The sequence below is a fragment of the Artibeus jamaicensis genome, unplaced genomic scaffold (assembly GCF_021234435.1).
Source record: "Artibeus jamaicensis isolate MK-2021 breed Jamaican fruit bat unplaced genomic scaffold, CSHL_Jam_final contig_469, whole genome shotgun sequence".
NCBI classification, from domain to species: Eukaryota; Metazoa; Chordata; class Mammalia; order Chiroptera; family Phyllostomidae; genus Artibeus; species Artibeus jamaicensis.
Genome location: NW_026521847.1, coordinates 1,388,852 through 1,407,829, shown reverse-complemented (window position 1 = coordinate 1,407,829; position 18,978 = coordinate 1,388,852). Strand labels below are relative to the sequence as shown.

Genomic DNA, 18,978 nt, shown 5'->3' with positions numbered 1-18,978 from the left:
TCGACTGGAACAGAAGAAACAAAAATGCTAAAAAATGAGGAGAGGCTTAGGAACCTCCAGGACATCTTTAAACGTTCAACATCAAAATCATAGTGGTGCCAGAAGGAGAAAAGAAACAGCAAGAAATTGAAAACTTATTTGAAAAAATAATGAAGGAAAACTTCCCTAGTTTGGCAAAGGGACTAGACATGCAGGTCCAGGACACTCAGACAGCCAAAGAATTTGGATCCAAGAAGAAACACTCTAAGATAGAACATAACCAAATTACCCAAGATTAAAAATAAGAAGAGAATGTTAAAAGCAGCAAAGGAAAGAGTTACCTACAAAGGAGTTCCCATAAGATTGCCAGCTGATTTCTCAAAAGAACCCTTGCAGGCAAGAAGGGGCTGGAAAAAAGTATTCAAAGTCATGAAAGACAAGCACCTACATCCAAGATAACTCTATCCGGCAAAAATATCATTTAGAATGGAAGGGCTGATTAAGTACTTCCCACATAAAGGGAGGTCATCATCACCAAGCCCTTATTATATGAAATGTTAAAGGGACTTATCTAAGAAAAAGAACAAAACTATTAACAGTAAAATTATAACAAACTCACAACTATCACCAACTGAACCTAAACAAACAAAAACAAACTAAACAACTATCCTGACTGGTGTAGCTCAGTGGATTGAGCGCAGACTTGCGAACCAGACAATCGCGGTTCGATTCCCAGTCAGGGCACATTCCTCGGTTGCAGGCAGGTTCCCTGCAGGCCAGTTCCCAGCAGGAGACGCACAAAAGGCAACCATACATCGATATTTCTCTCTCTCTCCTTCCCTTCCCCTCTGAAGATAAGTAAATAAAATCTTAAAAAAAAAACTAACTTTATTTAAAAAAAACAAAGAAACAAACAACTAGAACAGGATCAGAACCACAGAAATGGAGATCACATGGAAGGTCATCAGCAGGGGAGTGGGGAGGGGGAAGGTACAGAGAATAAGTAGCATAGATGGCAGGCAGGAAATAGACAGGCGGAAGTTAAGAGTAATATAGGAAATGGAGAAACCAAACAACTTACATGTACAACCCATGGACATGAACTAAGGAGGGAGAATGCTGGAGGGAGGAGTTCAGGGCAGAGGGGGAAAAGGGGAGAAAAAAAATGACACAACTGTAATAGCATAATCAATAAAATATACTTGAAAAAAGAAGTATGTTTATAAATTGTCATCTCATTTAAAGAATCGTCTCATCATTATAATTCACTTTTGCATATTACTGTGTTGGAAATCCCTTGGTTTAAATCAACATTATAATACCTCTCACTCTCCCTCCAAAGCCAGGATAAAAAGGCTGACTACCCAGTCACCCCACCTTAGCACTGATGCGTTTTGTGAACTAGAACAAGTACTGCTGCGACAACCCCTAATGACCCAATAGCAATGGGGGTGGGGGAGTTAACAAATGTAGTTTAATTAAGTTTAATCCTCTCCAAACATTGGCTACCGAAAAGAATGAACAAAAAGTAAAAGAACAGTAACGAAAAAGTAGACCAACTGTATTTACTATGTGTGACCAGAAATCTTTGAAATTTGAATATTTTCTGCAAGTAAACAGTTTGTAGCTCACAGGATGAGAGGATAAATACCACATTGTTTGTAACAGTATCGCAAGTTACACAGAAACACTTTGAGCCACTGACCATTGCCCTGGGAGGGTACACCGAAATTTGCTCATCTCTTTCAGTCAGCATTTTACATGCCAAGTGTTGGGGTAGAGAAAGCTGGGCAAGCTGCCTTCTGAACCAGAAGGGTCCTACACTCGTAGGTCGAGCTCTTCCGGACGCCCATCACACCCTCTTTCTCCAAAGTCGCAGGCCTAAGAAGCTTCCAGCAGCAAGGTCGGTGTAATGCATTGGAGTCCACACAAGCACTATCTACTCCTGTGGAGAAGCTCAAGTCACATCCCTAGCAGTGAAAAGAACCGGCCTGGGCTTGCACGCAGCTTTAGGGCGTTCAGGACGCTTGCTGTTACGCGAAGCGACGATCTGAGTATACAAAAGTGAGCAGCAGAATCGCAGTACCAGCTCTCTCGCGGGTCCCACTCCAGCGGAGACGATCATTTCCTCAACGCCCACCTAGCAGGGATACGGCGAGGAGCACCTGAAGCCCAAGGCTGCGAGAACTTACTCCCATTAAGGTAAATAAATAACGCTAAAGTAGTCGGAAGTGACGTATTCGGTGAGACCAGCAGGTCAGCCACGTAAGTGGCAGCCTCCTCAACTAGCCACTTTCCCCCGGGTCTGGCCGGCGGAGGATAACTGTAGCTCAAAGTCCGTCACCCGCCCTGCCTCTGCGGCTCCCAGCAGCATCCGAAGCAAGCGGAGCCCAAGCCCAAACCAGACCGGACAGCCTCGCAGCTCGCGCCCGGCGGCGCCTGGCGGGCAATGGGCTTCAGAGCTCAGCCACGCGCATGCGCGGCCCATTCACCAGTGGAGTCCACGGACCACCTGGACAACCACGCTTCAGCCACCTGCCCCTCTGGGTCCTTTCCCACCCTTCACTCCTTCAGCTCGTTCTCACCTCTGGCCTCCGGTCTTCTGCAGGTACGGCTAAGCGCTCCCGCAGCCACCCGGTAATACCCGGCTTCCACTGACACAAGCCGCTCGGCGCGGCTTCCGTTTCCGGCGAGTATTGTGTGTCGCGCTGCGGGCGAGGGAGGGGGGAGGAGGAAAGAGGGAGGCAGCGCTCCGGCGGCTCCGCGCCCCGCACTGCCGGACCCGAGGCCGGGAAGGTAGGTGCTGTCCCGCCGCCGAGCCCGGGCTCCGGGGCCTGCCCCCACCGCCCGTCTCCACACGCCGCGTCCCAGCGCCCCGCCACTGCGCCACCGGCCCGCACGCAACCACAGCTGCCTCCGCCCGCCTCGGGCCCGGGCGGACGTTTTGCCACCCGGCGACGTCAGCGCGTCCGGCGTTGCTTGGCTACCCCGCGTTCCCCTGTCCCGCTGCTGCTCGCCTCCCCGGGTGGAACTCTGACGCTGTCTTCGCGGGTCTGGGCTGCTTTCTAGCAGCAGGCACCCCACCTTCACGTCACACTCCTCACCTGGACACGCATCCCTTCCTCTCTGCCAACCTCTCCCTCTCTCCAGTACCCTGCACCTGATCTGACGGTAGAAGATGGAGACGGGGGTGGGATCGAGTCGTGTGGACCACGCTCAGGAGAGGGTCGCAAGGTGGGACCCCGGACAGTGGTAGAAACAAAACGAGAACATGCCTGAAGTTTGCCCTTCTACAGAGATACGAGTAATAGAGGGAAACAAATGACCAACCCAGATGCGCCCGAGGCCTCACTGTGGCTGTAGCCCCAATCCTTTCCATGCTTCCCAAGATTTTCCCCATTGTTTTCACACCACACTTTGCAAGTCTAGATCCCTAACGCCAGCTCCCTAATTCTGCATACAATCCAACTCGCCCCAGGTGAGGAGGCCATCTAATTTCTAGAAGACTGGGAAAAGGGCCAGGTCACTACTCAAAATTGGGGTTCCATAGGAGGGGAAACATCATCTAACTAAGCATTCTCTCCTGGTTGAGGAAACAAATTGAGTTCCAAATCAGTTACCACTCCAAATTAAACGCTTCACATGTGCCATCAATAGGCATACAGGAATAACAATTATTGTTAACCCAGCTCATCATATGGTCGCTTCTCTCTCAGCACGTAGACCTACTGAAGTTCTTTCCTTCTGTTGGGTTCCTTGGAGGGGAGGGTCAGGATGGACAGGAGGGGTCATGGCAATATGGAAATCAACCATCTCATGGGTAAAAATTAGGTTTTAAGGATAGAGTAGGGGACCAACTTCTGCTTTCTAAATCTCTGATGCATTTCCAATTCCTTTGAGGCTTCACTTCAAAGAGATTTTGATTGCATCTTTACTTTTCTCTCCCAACCACTCCAAAACCTATTAACTGGAGGCACTGTACATCTAATGAGTTAGTTATCAATAGCTGTTTCATGAGACTGCTGAATATTTCAAATAGACTTTTCAGCCCTCTTTTAAAGAAGTTATTGGCCTGGGCTCAGTAATACACTCTTTAGTATTGTTGCCATGAATTTATCATTTCAGCAGTTTCAAAGGTCCAAATGCACAAATGAAAATGGGATGTGTGCATCATTTCATTCCAAGAAGAGGACACACTTCCTCTAGGCTAGTCTGACAAAAGGAAGAATAATACCAAAACTTTCCTGAAAAGAGGAGGTTGTTACCCTTGCATAACTAATTCCATCGGAAAAAGTGAGAGAACAGTGGCAGAGAATCAGGCTCAGGTTCCAATGGACTGTTGTGATAAAAGTATTCTGTAACATTAAACTTTATATACCTAATTTACTAAATCTTAATACTTTGACTTTTATGACACTCTGCACTGTCCCAAACTCCTTTCTCATCTATTAGAAAAATATGCAAAACTGGGGTGGAAATGGGAGGGAAGTGGGGAGCACTGGGGACGTAGGCTGGGATGGGAGTAAAAGACAAAAAACTGTACTTGAACAATAATTAAACTTAAAAAATGCTTTATAAAAAATATGCAGAACTAGGGATACATTGATCTAGAACTATTGGTTTTAGGATACAAGTGGAATAAACCTGGATCAGGAGAAATAGGCAGAGCTAGAGTTGAAGGAAACCTGTTTCTAACAAGGGAAAGCAGAGATGAAAGACAAAAGATATTGGGGGGTCATGTGTCAGTTTGCTGTTGAAAAAAAATGTATGGCCAGGAATCACAAGTTTTGGAAATGGAGAAATGAAAGGTTGAATCTAGTGACAGAGAAAATGTAAAATACCAACATGGGGCTGAATCTGGAGTTAGGATTTTACATGTGGGTAAATGTCAGGACAGGGATGAAAAAAAAAAAAATTAAACCTCCATCTAACATTTTTGTCTGCCCTCTTCCTATTTCCAAGTTAAATAATGGCAGAGACAAGTCTGTTAGAGGCTGGAGCCTCTGCATCCTCCACAGCTGCTGCTCTGGAGAACTTACAGGTGGAAGCAAGTTGTTCTGTGTGCCTGGAGTATCTGAAGGAGCCTGTTATCATTGAGTGTGGGCATAACTTCTGCAAAGCTTGCATCACCCGCTGGTGGGAGGACCTAGAGAGGGACTTTCCTTGTCCTGTCTGTCGCAAGACCTCTCGCTACCGCAGTCTTCGCCCTAATCGTCAACTAGGCAGTATGGTGGAAATTGCCAAGCAGCTCCAGGCTGTCAAGCGGAAGATCCGGGATGAGAGCCTCTGCCCCCAGCACCATGAGGCCCTCAGCCTCTTCTGCTATGAGGACCAAGAAGCTGTATGTTTGATATGTGCAATTTCCCACACCCACCGGGCCCACAATGTCGCACCACTGGATGATGCCACACAGGAGTACAAGGTGGGGAACTAGAGTACATGATGTCAATGTGGGGCATAAAGGAGGAACACAGAGGTGGGAGGGTTCCCTGAGGAGAGCATCATATGAGGGGGGACCCAAAAAAAACCGGAATTATTTTCTCCAGGGTGGGCCCCTTGTAGTACAGGCTTCCCCCACTAGGTGACTGTTCTAGGCACCCATCTTTGTCAGTGTACCAACTGGCTTGTTGTGAGAGGCTGTGTTTGGCTTCAGTGAATTTTTTTTAGGACTGTCAACACATTTGCCTATTTCATGATGGGTGATTTATGAGCGCACCTGCCCATACCTCACTGAGTTGTTCAGCAGTTTTTGACCAAATACACCATGACTCCCATGCCCTACCCTTCCTATTCACTGATCTTGCCTCAAGCAACTTTTTTTTTTTTCCCCAAATGAAAAAATCCTCAAACGGAAACATTTTGCCAATGTGGAAGAGGTGAAACAAGAAACTGCAGAAGCACTAAAAGACATCAAAATCGACGAGTTCAAAAACTGTTTTGAGCAGTGGAAAAAATGTCTCAATAGGTGTATTGCATCAAATGGAGAGTACTTTGAAGGTGACTGAAGTTTAAACATGTAAGAATAAATACACAATATTTTATACATAAATTCCGGGTCTTTTTGGGTCCCCCCTCGTAAGCTCCTGAGGACAAGATTGTATCTGATCCTCACTCTAGTCCCCTCAGAGCTGCATATGCAGGGGACACATAGTACATCTGATTAATTGTACTCAAGCATGAAGAAGAGCAATGGCGAGGAATACCCAAAATTTCTCTCTGACTTTTCTAACATGTTTGAGTATGAGTGGTCTTGGACTGTATCATATTTTGCATAAATAAATGAGACCACATGGAGAAGATCTAAGTTAGGAAGAACTGAAAGGTGGTCTAGTTTCTTGTGTCCCTCTGCTCATAGTACCCCTTCTCTTCCCATTGGTAATGGGAATAACATCATTTCACTAGACTGATCACCACCAGAGGAAGGTGAATCAGTCTTGTTTGCTTCTTCCCCAGATAATGAATTACATGGCATCTGGTTTAAATTATTTTGGGGACACAGTGTAAATGTTTAAGTAACAGAATCTAGAGATTTTAATGTCTTAGCACTTCATCATGTACTTTGTTTAATTATGTTAAAATCTTGGATATAAGATTTAAAGTAGTTTACAGTATAAGTAATTAAGATTTTATTTGCAGATGGTTAGATTTGGGTGGGGATACAAGTTTAAAGAAGGACATTAGGGTACAGAAGGTCACTGACAGTTATAGGCAGTTATTTGAGTTAGGAGATGGATAGGGTTGGTGACAGCTGAACTACTGAGATTCAGTGAGAGGAAACTTTTGGTGAGCAAGGAAGGCGATAGGGACAGGCTGGTGGCAGGAAAAGGAACCTATATGCAGTTGGTGGTGAGATGGGTAGGATGCAGTTTAAAACAAATGGGTTAACATCTGAATGTAGGCTGTACCAGTCAACCCCAGATGCCACCGTTCCCACTTCCAACCCCTCAGGAAAAACTGCAGAAGTGCCTGGAGCCCCTGGAGCAGAAGCTGCAGGAGATCACCCGCTGTAAGTCCTCTGAAGAGAAGAAGCCTGCAGAGCTCAAGGTAAAGGCAAGAGGTCCCATTTGGGCTTCACAACAGGAAATTAACCAAACATTAACTACATGTTATTTAATCCACCAGTTCTGATTAATTAAAAAAACGCTGTTCTCTCAAAAATGATAGTATTTTCTTAGGTTTGATTGTCATTAAACATTGTACTTAAAATTACTTGTCATGAATTAAGTGTTGAGGAGAAGGATCAAAGAAGTGAAGGACAGACAGAATGTCTTACATCTGGCGAGTTGAGAAAGTTCATGCCTCTTGGTCTCCTTTTCTTTGTATGGCAGGGAAGGAGGCTCCACTAGGAGTGCAGACATAGGAGTTTCTTAGAGCAACTGAAGGGAGGAGAATTTGGAAGGTTCACTGGGCAGGAAGGAAGAAGGAACTGACCAAGAGTTTCCAGAACTGCCTAATGACATTAGGACCACATTATCTTAAGTAAGCTCAACAATGCCAGGTGATATTCCTAGAATGTTCTTTCCCTCCCCGTCCTCTACCTGTAAGATCCTATCTGTCCTTTAGGCAACTTGAAAGCCACTTCCTATGCAGCTTTTCCTGACCCTTCAGAAATTAGCTCTCTTAATTTCATATGGTTTTGCATCTTTTTCATAGCATTACCATATTTGTAGCATGATGTTCTGGTATCTCTCTTATTTCTTCTGTTGGACAGTGAAAAAATATTAATAATAACAGTAACAATAACCAATATTTATTGAATTCTGGGCATTAATTCATTGAGTGTTCATGACATTCAAAACTTACAGCATTGTATTAGGACTTAGGGCTCTGCTCCAGCTGAACTTACAAGTTCAGGCTAGATAACAAGAAGCCAGATAACAAAGGGAAGGAAGTCGTAAGGTCATCTTTGGCAAGTGTTGTGGTCCCTGTCTTTGGCAACTTAGATACCTTATAAGGTAGGTATTATTATCCCCAATTTACACAGGTGGAAGCAGAACCTGGATAGTCCAGGTCTAGTTCAAGATCATACAAGCAGTTTGTGGCAAAACCGGGGATACTAGTTCAGCCCCTGCCCTCCTTGAGCTTACAGTCAAGTAGACAAAATAAATAATAATGTGGCGTAAAAAGCATACTTGCAAGTTCACAAGACAACGTAGAAATTGGACTTCATTAAAGGATTCCAGAAGAAATATGAGCTTTTGATGTTGAGATTTCGGGCTCCCCAGAAATTAAACACATTTGAAAATAGTAGAAACACTAATTATTTACCAATGACATTTCAACAGAAAGCAAGGGCTTTACCTTAGTTCTGTATACATTTTAACAAAGCAAACATTTGAATTTTTTTTAATTTTTTTATTGATTATGCTGTTACAGTCGTTCTATTCCCCTCTTCATTCCCCTCCACCCTACCCCCCCATCATTACCCCCCCTTTAGTTTATGACCATGTGTCTCAATTCCTTTAGATTCTATATTTCCCATGCTATTCTTGCCCCCCCATCTATTTTCTATCTACTGTCTATGCTACTTATTTTCTGTACCTTCTCCCCCCTTCTCCTCCTCCCACTCCCCTGTTGCTAACACTCCTTGAGATCTTCATTTCTATGTTTCCACTCCTGATCTAGCTGTCCTTTTAGTTTGCTTTTGTTTTAGGTGTGGTTGTTAATAACTGTGAGTTTGTTGTCCTTTCACTGTTCATGTTTCTTTAACTTCTTTTTCTTTGATAAGTCCCTGTAACATTTCATATAATACGGGCTTGGTGATGATGAACTTCTTCAACTCGACCTTATCTGAGTAGCACTTTATCTGTCCTTCCATTTGAAATGAAAGTTTTGCTGGATAGAGCAATCTTGGTTGTAGGTCTTTGGATTTCATGACTTGGAATACCTCTTTCCAGCCCCTTCTTGCCTGTAAGGTCTCTTTTGAGAAATCTGCTGACAGTCTGATGGGGACTCCTTTGTAGGTGACTGTCCCCTTAGCTCTTGCTGCTTCTAGGATTCTCTCCTTCATTTTAATTTTGGCTAATGTAATGATGATGTGCCTTGGTGTGTTCCTTCTTGGGTCCAACTTCTTTGGGACTCTCTGAGCTTCCTGGATTTCTTGGAAGTCTATTTCCTTTGCTAGATTGGGGAAATTCTCCTTTATTATTTGTTCAAATAAGTTTTCCACTGGTGGCTGTGCCTTTCCCCCTTCTGGTACCCCTATAATTCAGATGTTGGAGTGTTTAAAGATGTCCTGGAGGTTCCTAAGACTCTCCTCATTTCTTTGAATTCTTGCTTCTTGACTCTTTTCTGTTTGGCCATTATTTGCTTTCTTCTGGTCCACTCCATTGATTTGAGTCCCAGTTTCCTTTTCATTGCTATTGGTGTCCTGTGCAATTCCATTCATTTCAATGAGTTTCGCCTTCATATATTTGTCTAATTTGTCGGTATAATCAACCAGTTCTGTGAGGATCCTGATGACCAGTGTTTTAAACTGTGCGTCTGTGAGTTTTGCTATTTCTTCATCGCTTAGATTTATGGGCGCTGGGGCTTTGAGATCTCGCGACATTTTTGGTCTGTTCTGGCCCTTTAAGTGTGAGAAGCGGTGCCTTGGACTCCCAGGTCGCTGGGTTGTGACGCTGTATGTGGGGGCATGGTCAGGTGGGGAAATGGCGACCCCCTCTGCTGTTTCTCACAGCTGGGTGAGGATTAGCGTCTTAGGTGGTTCACCTGGGCCGGGCCACTCAGAGTCGCTGGGTTATGACGCTGTATGTGGAGGTGGGGTCAGAGCAGGGAAATGGCGGCGCCCTCCACTGCCGCTTGCTGCGGGGACCCGCCGGGCTCGGGTCCAACCGCCCACTCCCTCGCCTGTCCGCTCGCGCACAAATGCGCGACCACAGTCAACACGCAGCACCGCTCCCCCCGCTGTCTCCCCCACAGTCGCTCGCCTGGTGGCTCACTCGGTCGCTCACTAGGTCCAACCCTGTACCTGGATTCCGCGCGTCTGGATTCCGCGCCTGAGTCCGGCTGACCGAGACCTCCTGTGCAATCCCGCTTCACCAGCCGCTGGTTTCGCCCCTTACCGGTCAGGCTGAAGAATTTGTTGTTAATGGACTTCCGAAAAGTTCAATTTTCCGTGTTCTGGCTGTGTTTTCTGTTGCTAATATTTAGTTGTCTCTAAACTTGGTTGTGTGAGAAGGCACGGCACATCCACCTATGCCTCCATCTTGGCGGAAGTCTGAATTTTTTTAATTCAACTAATTTTGATTGCAAAGGTGAACTTTAAAAAAAGTTCTTTGATCTTTTGGAGGGCTCCTGAGAAACTTAAAAATATGAAAATGTGTTTCTTCCCAGTCATCAACTTTACTCTTCCTGTTTATCACCTTCTTAAAGGTAAGGGCTAGAAAGGGGAATAAAAATGTTTAAAACCCTCTAAATACTTAAACAGAGATGTGGTGTTTTTAAAAATGTAAGTTACCACCAACCTTCTTTTTGTGACCATTTGAATTCTCCCTCCTTTTCACTCATCTCCACCTCCAAAATCAGACCCAATGCCCTTTTTAAAAATAATTTGTGCGCGGGCCTGCGAACCAGACAGTCACGGTTCGATTCCCAGTCAGGGCACCTGCCCGGGTTGCAGGCTGGTTCCCTGCAGGCCAGTTCCCAGCAGGGGACGCACGAAAGGCAACCATACATTGATGTTTCCCTCTCTGCTTCCCTTCCCCTCTAAAGATAAATAAATAAAATCTTTTAAAAAAATAAAATAAAATAAAAATAATTTGTAATTATTTTTATGTAGATAAAAATATTCTATCTATATGATTTTACAAAGAGACTTTCATGTCCAAATATAGTGTAATATAATGAAAAGAAAAGTAATTTGTAACAAAATATGCTGTGTAATATTTGAACATGACTACTCTGAAAGACACTACAGAGTTTTATCCTTGCACCTACACATGACATCATCAACAATGCAGCAAATACAAATTTCAACTGAAGTTATTATGAAGTAATGTTGACTCAAATACCGCAAGCATCTTAGCTCGTGGTAACATAATTTTCAAAAAGATAAGTAACCTCTGGTAAAGTTTAAAAAATATATACAGTCTTATTCAGCCATTCCTGAAGAATTCAGATATATTAAAAGTGTAGAAGAAATACTCTGTGTTTATATATAAAACGGCACCAAAGTTCAGGCCTATGTCTTTGAATGTGCAGCAGAACAAAGATGGTGAAGGACAGTTCATCAGGGTTGAACAATATGTGAGGCAGGATTGCCTCACATATTGGTGGAGTAACTAGCATTTTTTCCAGGAGTGCTCCCAATCATGATAAATAAAAAATGCACCACAACCTGTTTCTAAAATACACCTAGAGGGAGGTAAAATACCCTCCTTAAGAACCACTGCCCTACAAATAGAGTGAAAAAAGAGAAGGAATTATAGAGTTGTACGAGGGAGAGCCATTTTGCTTCCTTTTTACCACATTTATGAATCCTGAATTCCACCCATTTATCAACCCTAAACACACACACAGGCTGCTGTGCTTTATGTAAGGGTAAATGTAATGGAAATGTATTTGGTTTTAATGTGGGCCTGAGACGACAACAGTAAAATGGGAGCAGCGGCTGCTCTAGCACTGGAGCTGGAGCTAGTCAGCCTCTCCTGGAAACTAGCTTGAAATCCAGAAATAGCAGGCGTATACAACCCATCCTTGCTTTGGGGTGCCACTCCTTATTCACTCTCAGTCCTGCCTTTCAGTGCCTATCCACTTTCTCCTTCCACAATCCCAGTCTCTGTGTCTCACTTTGCTCCCCTCTTGGGTTGCTTCCTACCCATCAGTGACATCACACTTGGAGAATCCTCCTTTGGGGAGATCATTTCTTGTTGCAGTATGAGTACAGAAGGAAGATGAGTTTGCTGATAACCCCCAGAAATAGTTCTGACTGCTGTTTGAGTCCTTATCAAATTTCAGGAGTGTTAGAAGTTCAACTACATGTTCTGGCTAAGAGAAAGCATGTTTCAAATTTCAAGCAACTCATTTACTAAGAAACTTTGAGCCCTGGTTGGTGTGGCCTTGTGGATTGAGCACGGGCCTGCCAAACAAAGGGTCACTGGTTCAATTCCCAGTAGGGCACAAGCCTGGGTTGCAGCCCAGGTCTCCAGTAGGAGGGAGTGCAAGAGGCAACCACACACTGAAAAAAATTTTAAAAAACTTAGGAACTTGTTTCTAGGATGGCAACTATCAATTCTCTGAAGTGACTTGAAACTGTTTAACAGGTTCAGCCCTGAAATCTACATTTATATTTGTAACAATCTGATACAGACCAGGCCCGCAGCTTCAGTATGTTGTGGATACAATGAAAAAAATCACACAGACTGCAAAAGTCCTGTGGAGGAAAAGGGATGGCATGGCCACTGAGTAAGAGAAGGCTCCAACCCCTGCCTGGACAGGCTTTTATTGCTTTCTGGGCACATTACATGGAGGATGGCTCTCATTTACTGTGCACAGGTTTGCTTTAGGTGGTTACCTTTTACAGAAAACAAAGGAGAGGATATTGCTAATTACATCACAGAAGAAGGATATTTGCAAATGCAAAGGGAAAAGTGGTTAAACTGGTTACACTTGTCCTTGGGAGGTTTAGCATAGATTTTAGGAAGTTACTTTAAAGATATGCAGTAAACATTTGCTTGCCTCAATTCAGGGTGAGGGAGTTTTAGCAAAAGCAAGACTCAAAAAAGCTTAGATACAATGTAGGCCTGATTCCCCACCAGAGAACCTGTCAGTGGGTGTGGGTCCTGTGTGCCAACCTTCCGGTCAGTTTTCTGAATCAGTCTGAATCAGAGGCTGGGCTACATTCCCCACACCACGCAAAATGGTCCCCTAGAACAGTCCACTACTAAAATTTTACTGATTCTGATACTTTTGCAGTTGATTATATGTGGTATTTTCAACATACAAATGATGACAATCCTAGCTCATCACTTTCTGGTATTTGTACTTTCTTTTTCTTAACAAATTATAATGGCTAGAACTTTATCATCAGACATATCCAATATTTCTGATGATTGAAATGGTTTGTCATTATATTATTGAGTTCTTAAGTCTTGAATTATTTTTACTAAAACATAAAAATACAGCTTTTTAAAAGTTAATTAAAGACAATTAAAACTTTCTTAAACATTGATTTTTATCTCCCCAGAGGTCTTCACTCCCAGGACATCAGTGGGGGTGACAATGGAGATAGAGCTATTCTTTACAGAAGGAAATTGCAATGGAGAGAAACATGAGTGTCCTGTTAAACTGTTTTTAACAACACTGGAATCTGTATTAATTCACACACATGGCAGGTGGGGAAAGGGACTCTGTTCCCCACTGGCTCTGCTAAACATAGCACCCTCCCTCTTTTTTCAGAGACTAGTGGAGAGTCGCCGACAGCAGATCTTAAAGGAATTTGAAGAGCTTCATAGGCGGCTGGATGAAGAGCAGCAGGTGTTGCTTTCACGACTAGAGGAGGAGGAACAGGACATTCTACAGCGCCTCAGAGAAAATGCTGCTCACCTAGGAGACAAACGCCGGGACCTGGCCCACTTGGCTGCCGAGGTGGAGGGCAAGTGCTTACAGTCAGGCTTCGAGATGCTTAAGGTTCGACCTTTGCCCCTGCGTAGTCCCTCAGGTCGAGCACAGTATAGCTTTGCACAGGCTGTTCTGTCAGCCCGGGATGCTCACTTATCTGCTTTGCTTCTTTAAACCCAGTTCTTTCTTCTAGACATACTCAAAGCATCTATTTCTACAGAGAGGCTTCTCTGATTTCTCCCAACCCCTTCTAATCATTTCTGTGTTCTTATGTCTTGTCAATAATTATGTGCTTATGCCAAAGGAAAAAATCCACTCTTTTGAAAGGAGGGAAGTCTAGTCTGAATTCATGAAAAAAGCTATGCATTAAAAATTGTGTAAATGCAGTTACCATTACTTTTAAGTCCTAGAACTTGATTTACCTACTGCTAAAAAAGAATAGAAACTAGTTTGAAAGACACTTGAAATTATGTATAAAAAATATATTGTTTTTGATATGTAAATGCCTCTAAAATGTTTGAAATCATTTGTTCTTTTAAGCAGATGCATCGTGTTAGCAAGGCTGTAGGAAATATGTTTCTTACCTTAGAAATCAAACTACCAGCATTTGAATCAGTGAGGTGCCATTGTACATTGATCTGCATGCTAATGTACTCCTTGGTGTTTATTCTTATGTCCTTTCATGTATGTGTGTTCTGCCTTCCACATTAAACTGGGAAATCCTGGGGGCAGAGATTTGTCTTCTTTGTCTTCTGGACCCCAAGTATTTGCAAATCAGGATTGGCACATAGTTCTTAATGTTTATTAACCAGTACCAGACAGGGGATGCCAAACGATAGTGGGAAGTATGATCCATTCCTATACTGCTAGTCTGGAACTATCTGTAATGATCCTCAAGGAGACAGGTGTGTGGTTGGTACTTGGGGGACAGAGGGAAGAGCAGACACAATCCCTGCACTTGCATTGAGCTCCCAGGGTCCTTGAGGAACAAAGACAAACACAAGAAACCATTTGGAAGTGATGTAAATTTCCAAGCTTCGTGATGACCAGAAGTTGTAAGTGGGAATGAGGTTGGGAGAGATGTACTACTCAGATCCCTCGGAAACTCTTCTCCTTTCATTGTGACCCTCAGTTTACCCTATTCCTATTTTAGAGATCTAGAACTTTTGGGTGGAGGGGGATCCTTTTGCTTGTAGGGACAGGCAAAAGGATCCCCCTCCTTAATTACCAGCACCAATATTGCTTTCTTTTCTCCTTCCCTCTAGGATGTCAAAAGTACCCTGGAAAAGTAAGTGATTCCTGCATCTCTCTGAGTGAGTTAGGTCTTGGCTTAGAGACTTAGAATACAGTGAGGAGTTGGGGGAATAAGGATGGAAAAGCCAGGCAGCTTCTGGGTAGAATATGGGAAAGGTTTATTACATCAATTAAGCCAGTTAGAGAGTGATCATAGGGAATAATAGCCCCTTACCTTTTTCCCGCTGAGCATCAGGACTTTCTTGTTAAGGAAGATATCAAGGTAACGTAGAACCAGATTCTCCCTGTGCCTGTGTGTGGAATTGTGTCCAAACTAGATGGAAGGAGAAAGGGGTTGGGAGAAGGGAGGGTAATTACCCATTTGCATGAAATATAACAATATCCCCAGAAAGTTCCAAGACTCATTCTTAAGATAAGGATTTGTCCAAGGGACCATATGGCTCTCCGTAGATTGGCCAAAGAAAGCAATACGCAAGTGTTTGTCCTCAGGTAGGAGGGAGAAAGTGGGAGGATGGAGCTTCCCCTGACCCTGCCCTTTCTTCCCCTATCTCCCTGTCCCTCCTAGATGTGAAAAGGTGAAGACCATGGAGGTGACTTCAGTATCCATACAACTTGAAAAGAACTTCAGCAATTTCCCCCGACAGTACTTTGCCCTAAGGAAAATCCTTAAACAGCTAATTGGTGAGTTGTTCCCAAAAGAAAGGAAGAGAGGAAATTCACAGAGAGAAGAAAGTGTTTAGGTCCTACTTCATACGGGCTTCAGTTGTCCTGTTTGTTGTTTCCCATGCCCACACCCACACCCACCCCTTTACCTGGCTTTAGATCGCTCAGAATCACAGAATCCAACTGAAAAGCCAGAGTTGTCCTCTACTTTTAGGCCCACATTTTCTTAATAGGGACTGAGAAAGGTTAAATAATTCGCCTGAAATTTGTTCGCTCTTGAAAGTGAAAGAGAATGTCAATAATTTATTCACAGAAAATGGCCATAAACCTAAACAGTCATTTAGGACTATCCCTAAACCCTGATGGTGTCTTCTCTGTATCCTTCTCAATGTACATTTTCCATTCTTGCCCTTGTACTGTGCCTGGTGCTTCTCTGCAGTGAGATGATGATGTCAGGGACCGTGGAGGGAAGACCAGGCATAAGGAGCCTAAATCACTAGCCCTTACAAAATGGAGAGCACATTATTTGCTTATTTTAGGGCTGGGGTGAAATGTGAGGCTGGTGTTTCTTCCCCTCCCTCAAGTGACACCATGGATTGAGAAAGTTAACCAAACCACTGCATTTGGGGGACCCCTAAAAGAACAGGCTCTGAAAGGCAGGCTGGAAGAGTGAGGCAGGGGTGTTGAGCTATTCCCATCCTCATCTAGCTCCCCACTCTGGCTTCTCCCGCCAGCGGATGTGACCCTGGACCCTGAGACTGCTCATCCTAACCTAGTTCTGTCAGAAGATCGTAAAAGCGTCAAGTTTGTGGAAACAAGACTCCGGGATCTACCTGACACACCACGACGTTTCACCTTCTATCCTTGTGTCCTGGCTACTGAGGGTTTCACCTCAGGTCGACATTACTGGGAAGTAGAGGTGGGAGACAAGACCCACTGGGCAGTGGGTGTGTGCCGGGATTCTGTGAGCCGAAAGGGCGAGCTGACCCCACTACCTGAGACTGGCTACTGGCGGGTGCGACTGTGGAATGGGGACAAATATGCAGCCACCACCACGCCTTTTACTCCTTTGCACATCAAGGTGAAACCCAAGCGGGTGGGCATATTCCTAGACTATGAGGCTGGCACACTGTCTTTTTACAATGTCACAGACCGCTCTCATATCTACACCTTCACTGATACTTTTACTGAGAAACTGTGGCCCCTCTTCTACCCGGGCATCCGGGCTGGAAGGAAGAATGCTGCACCACTTACCATCAGGCCCCCAACAGACTGGGAGTGACAGGTAGGGACATGGGAATAACTGGAATGAGGCAGGACCAAGAGCAATGGGCCTTCCTTCCTGTGACCTGCTGGAATGTCTTCATGTCTGCCTGGTTCCAGTCCTGGACCATCTGGGAGAGACACCTTGGTTTCTAGAATGCTTTATGTGGAGGAGTAGGTAGGACTGGTCTAGGATGAGAGCACAGCTACGTCTCCTCCCTGAGTGAGGAGCTAGTTCCCAGGGGATCATCTTCCCTGAAGTTCATCAGGTTTTCTATTACACAGGACAGGTTGGGAAGGAAGGAGAGGCTTTTCCAGAAACAAAAAAATCTCTGGGAGAGTCTGACATGCTCAGACCAGAGGAGGAAACAGGACCCCCTATACATCGGGGATTCTTTAATCCAGAATAGTTGTGTTTCTTGAGGAAGAGCACAGAGGTGTGTATACCTCTAGATTGAAATGAAAATAAATGACAGTTGCTTTCACGGGTCTAGAAGTTGAGTTTTTCCAAGAGCAGAGATTGGGCATCAAAAATTTAGAAGGTTAGGGAAGGCAGCCAAAGGAGCAAATTGCTAGAGACTAATGGAGAGGATTTCTTTGGTCTTCTATACCCAGAGTGAGGTTGCCATTGTCAGTAGATTGGCCAGAGGAGAGGGTGAGAAAGAAGAGGAGAACCTAGGTCCCTATCTCAGTCTTCAGAAGTGGCTTATTGCTTGCCTCCTTATAGTTGATTGTCTCCAAGAAGTCAGGTACCTTCCTCTTCAGGGGTGAGGTGCCAGAGATCCGGTAAGACAGTTTACCCTTTAACTGCTTTCCCAGGGGAACTTGGAAAGGAGAGAGTCAGGTATTAGAGAAAGAGAAACAGATTTCTATCCAAAGCTCTGGCCTTAAAGAATGTTACTAGTTAGTCCCAAGTTGTTAGCCTTATTACCTGGCTAAGGTGTCCAAGCCAGAAATGGAGAAAGGAAATGGAGTCTTCCTCACTCTGAGGACAGGGTAGAGGAGGGTGGCGTGTATAAGGAAGGGCGAGATGGGCAACTTCCTTGTGCTTGTGTGCATCTGGCCTGGAACTAGTGTTCACAGGAGCCGGTCTTCTGCTTGTTTGCTGCCATCTTCCGCCATTTGCCATTTCCTCTATCAGAGAATGTAAATCATTTAATGTTAGGCCAAAATAAACAATCTCTAGGGTACATATGTTGTCAAAAAAGGTAAAGTAATACATGCCAAACCAAACTAAAATGACTTGGACTATCTGCTACTTGGGTAATGGGGTTCACAGAAGGTTGGGATAAGAAACTGCAGCTTAGGACATTTCAGTTCCTCCCACCACCTCAACAGGACTCTGTTCAGACTCTCCTCTTACCTTTGTGCCTTGACTGTGGTTCTTTGTGGCAAGATGCTTTGGTTGGTAAAACAATATGGAACAAAGGATCCACTGAAGTGATCTCTGTGTTGTGTGGTAATTTGACGACTGTTTCTCTTGATGTATAAGAATCACTGTTAAAAATGCATGTTCCTGGGCTCACCCTTAGTGTTGTTCAAGGTCTGTGGTCCACCTACATTTTAAGCATACTTCTTTCATTTGATTCTGGGAATACTTGTGAAACTCATCCCTGAAAAGGTTTCAGACACTGCTGAGCTGGAGTCCTGGTCCCCTACCCAGCCTGATGGGGTTTGAGAGGGAAGAAAGACCTCACCCTCCCCTGATGTAAACTGCCCTCTTCCTGTCTCAGGGTTCATTCATGTTCTGCTCCTCCAGCTCATATCCCTCTACTCTGATCTTAGGAATTGGAGGCCCTTAACTATGAAGCAGAAGCAAATAGGATGCCAAAAAGAACAAATGGGACACAGCAAGGTCAGAGGGAGGGATTGTGATCCATGTCTGTCTGTGTCGGGGGTAGGGTATAGTGTCAGGGGCAGGAGATACTGCTGTCAAGTTTCTGTGTCCCAGTACCTGTTACTAGGAGTTAGTGAGGATCACCTGCTGTGTGTTTAGGACTGCATAACAGGAAATGTGTTTGTTTGGTTAAGTGGAAAAGAGCTGTGTTCTCTGAGGGCCTGGAGCCCTCTTCCTTCACTCCACCACCCTCATGATCCTTTAGAATTTCACTCCCAGTGACACCAGTGTTTGTTTTTTTTTTATGTGTAACTGCTGTTCCTTCTACCTGTAGATCTTCCAGATATCCACCTTTGGCTGCAGAGAGTAGGGCAGAAGGTCTGTCTGGGTATAAATTGCACAGAACCATCTCCCCACCCTAG

At 44.4% G+C, this 18,978-nt stretch overlaps 2 protein-coding genes across 6 annotated transcripts in view; one reads left to right on the top strand and one right to left on the bottom strand.

Moving 5' to 3' along the window:
- Positions 1–2,634, bottom strand: part of TRIM26 (tripartite motif containing 26) — a 71,185-nt gene extending 68,551 nt beyond the window's left edge. Inside the window, 1 exon segment of the mRNA XM_053667439.1 lies at positions 2,565–2,634. The gene's annotated coding sequence lies outside the window, so the exon portion shown is untranslated.
- Positions 1,686–18,163, top strand: TRIM39 (tripartite motif containing 39). Of its 5 annotated transcripts, XM_037141309.2 has the most exons (8): positions 2,725–2,775; positions 3,130–3,213; positions 4,942–5,401; positions 6,928–7,023; positions 13,378–13,608; positions 14,805–14,827; positions 15,359–15,474; positions 16,191–18,163. In XM_037141309.2, the coding sequence occupies exons 3-8, from the start codon at positions 4,949–4,951 to the stop codon at positions 16,736–16,738; spliced, it is 1,467 nt and encodes a 488-aa protein (XP_036997204.1). In that variant the 5' UTR covers positions 2,725–2,775; positions 3,130–3,213; positions 4,942–4,948; the 3' UTR covers positions 16,739–18,163. The 5 variants fall into 5 exon arrangements, with proteins under 5 accessions (XP_036997205.1, XP_036997202.1, XP_036997204.1 ...); XM_037141310.2 differs by lacking the exons at positions 2,725–2,775; positions 3,130–3,213 and adding an exon at positions 1,686–2,587; XM_037141307.2 differs by lacking the exon at positions 3,130–3,213 and having other exon boundaries at positions 2,676–2,775.
- Positions 18,164–18,978: the final 815 nt, after the last annotated feature.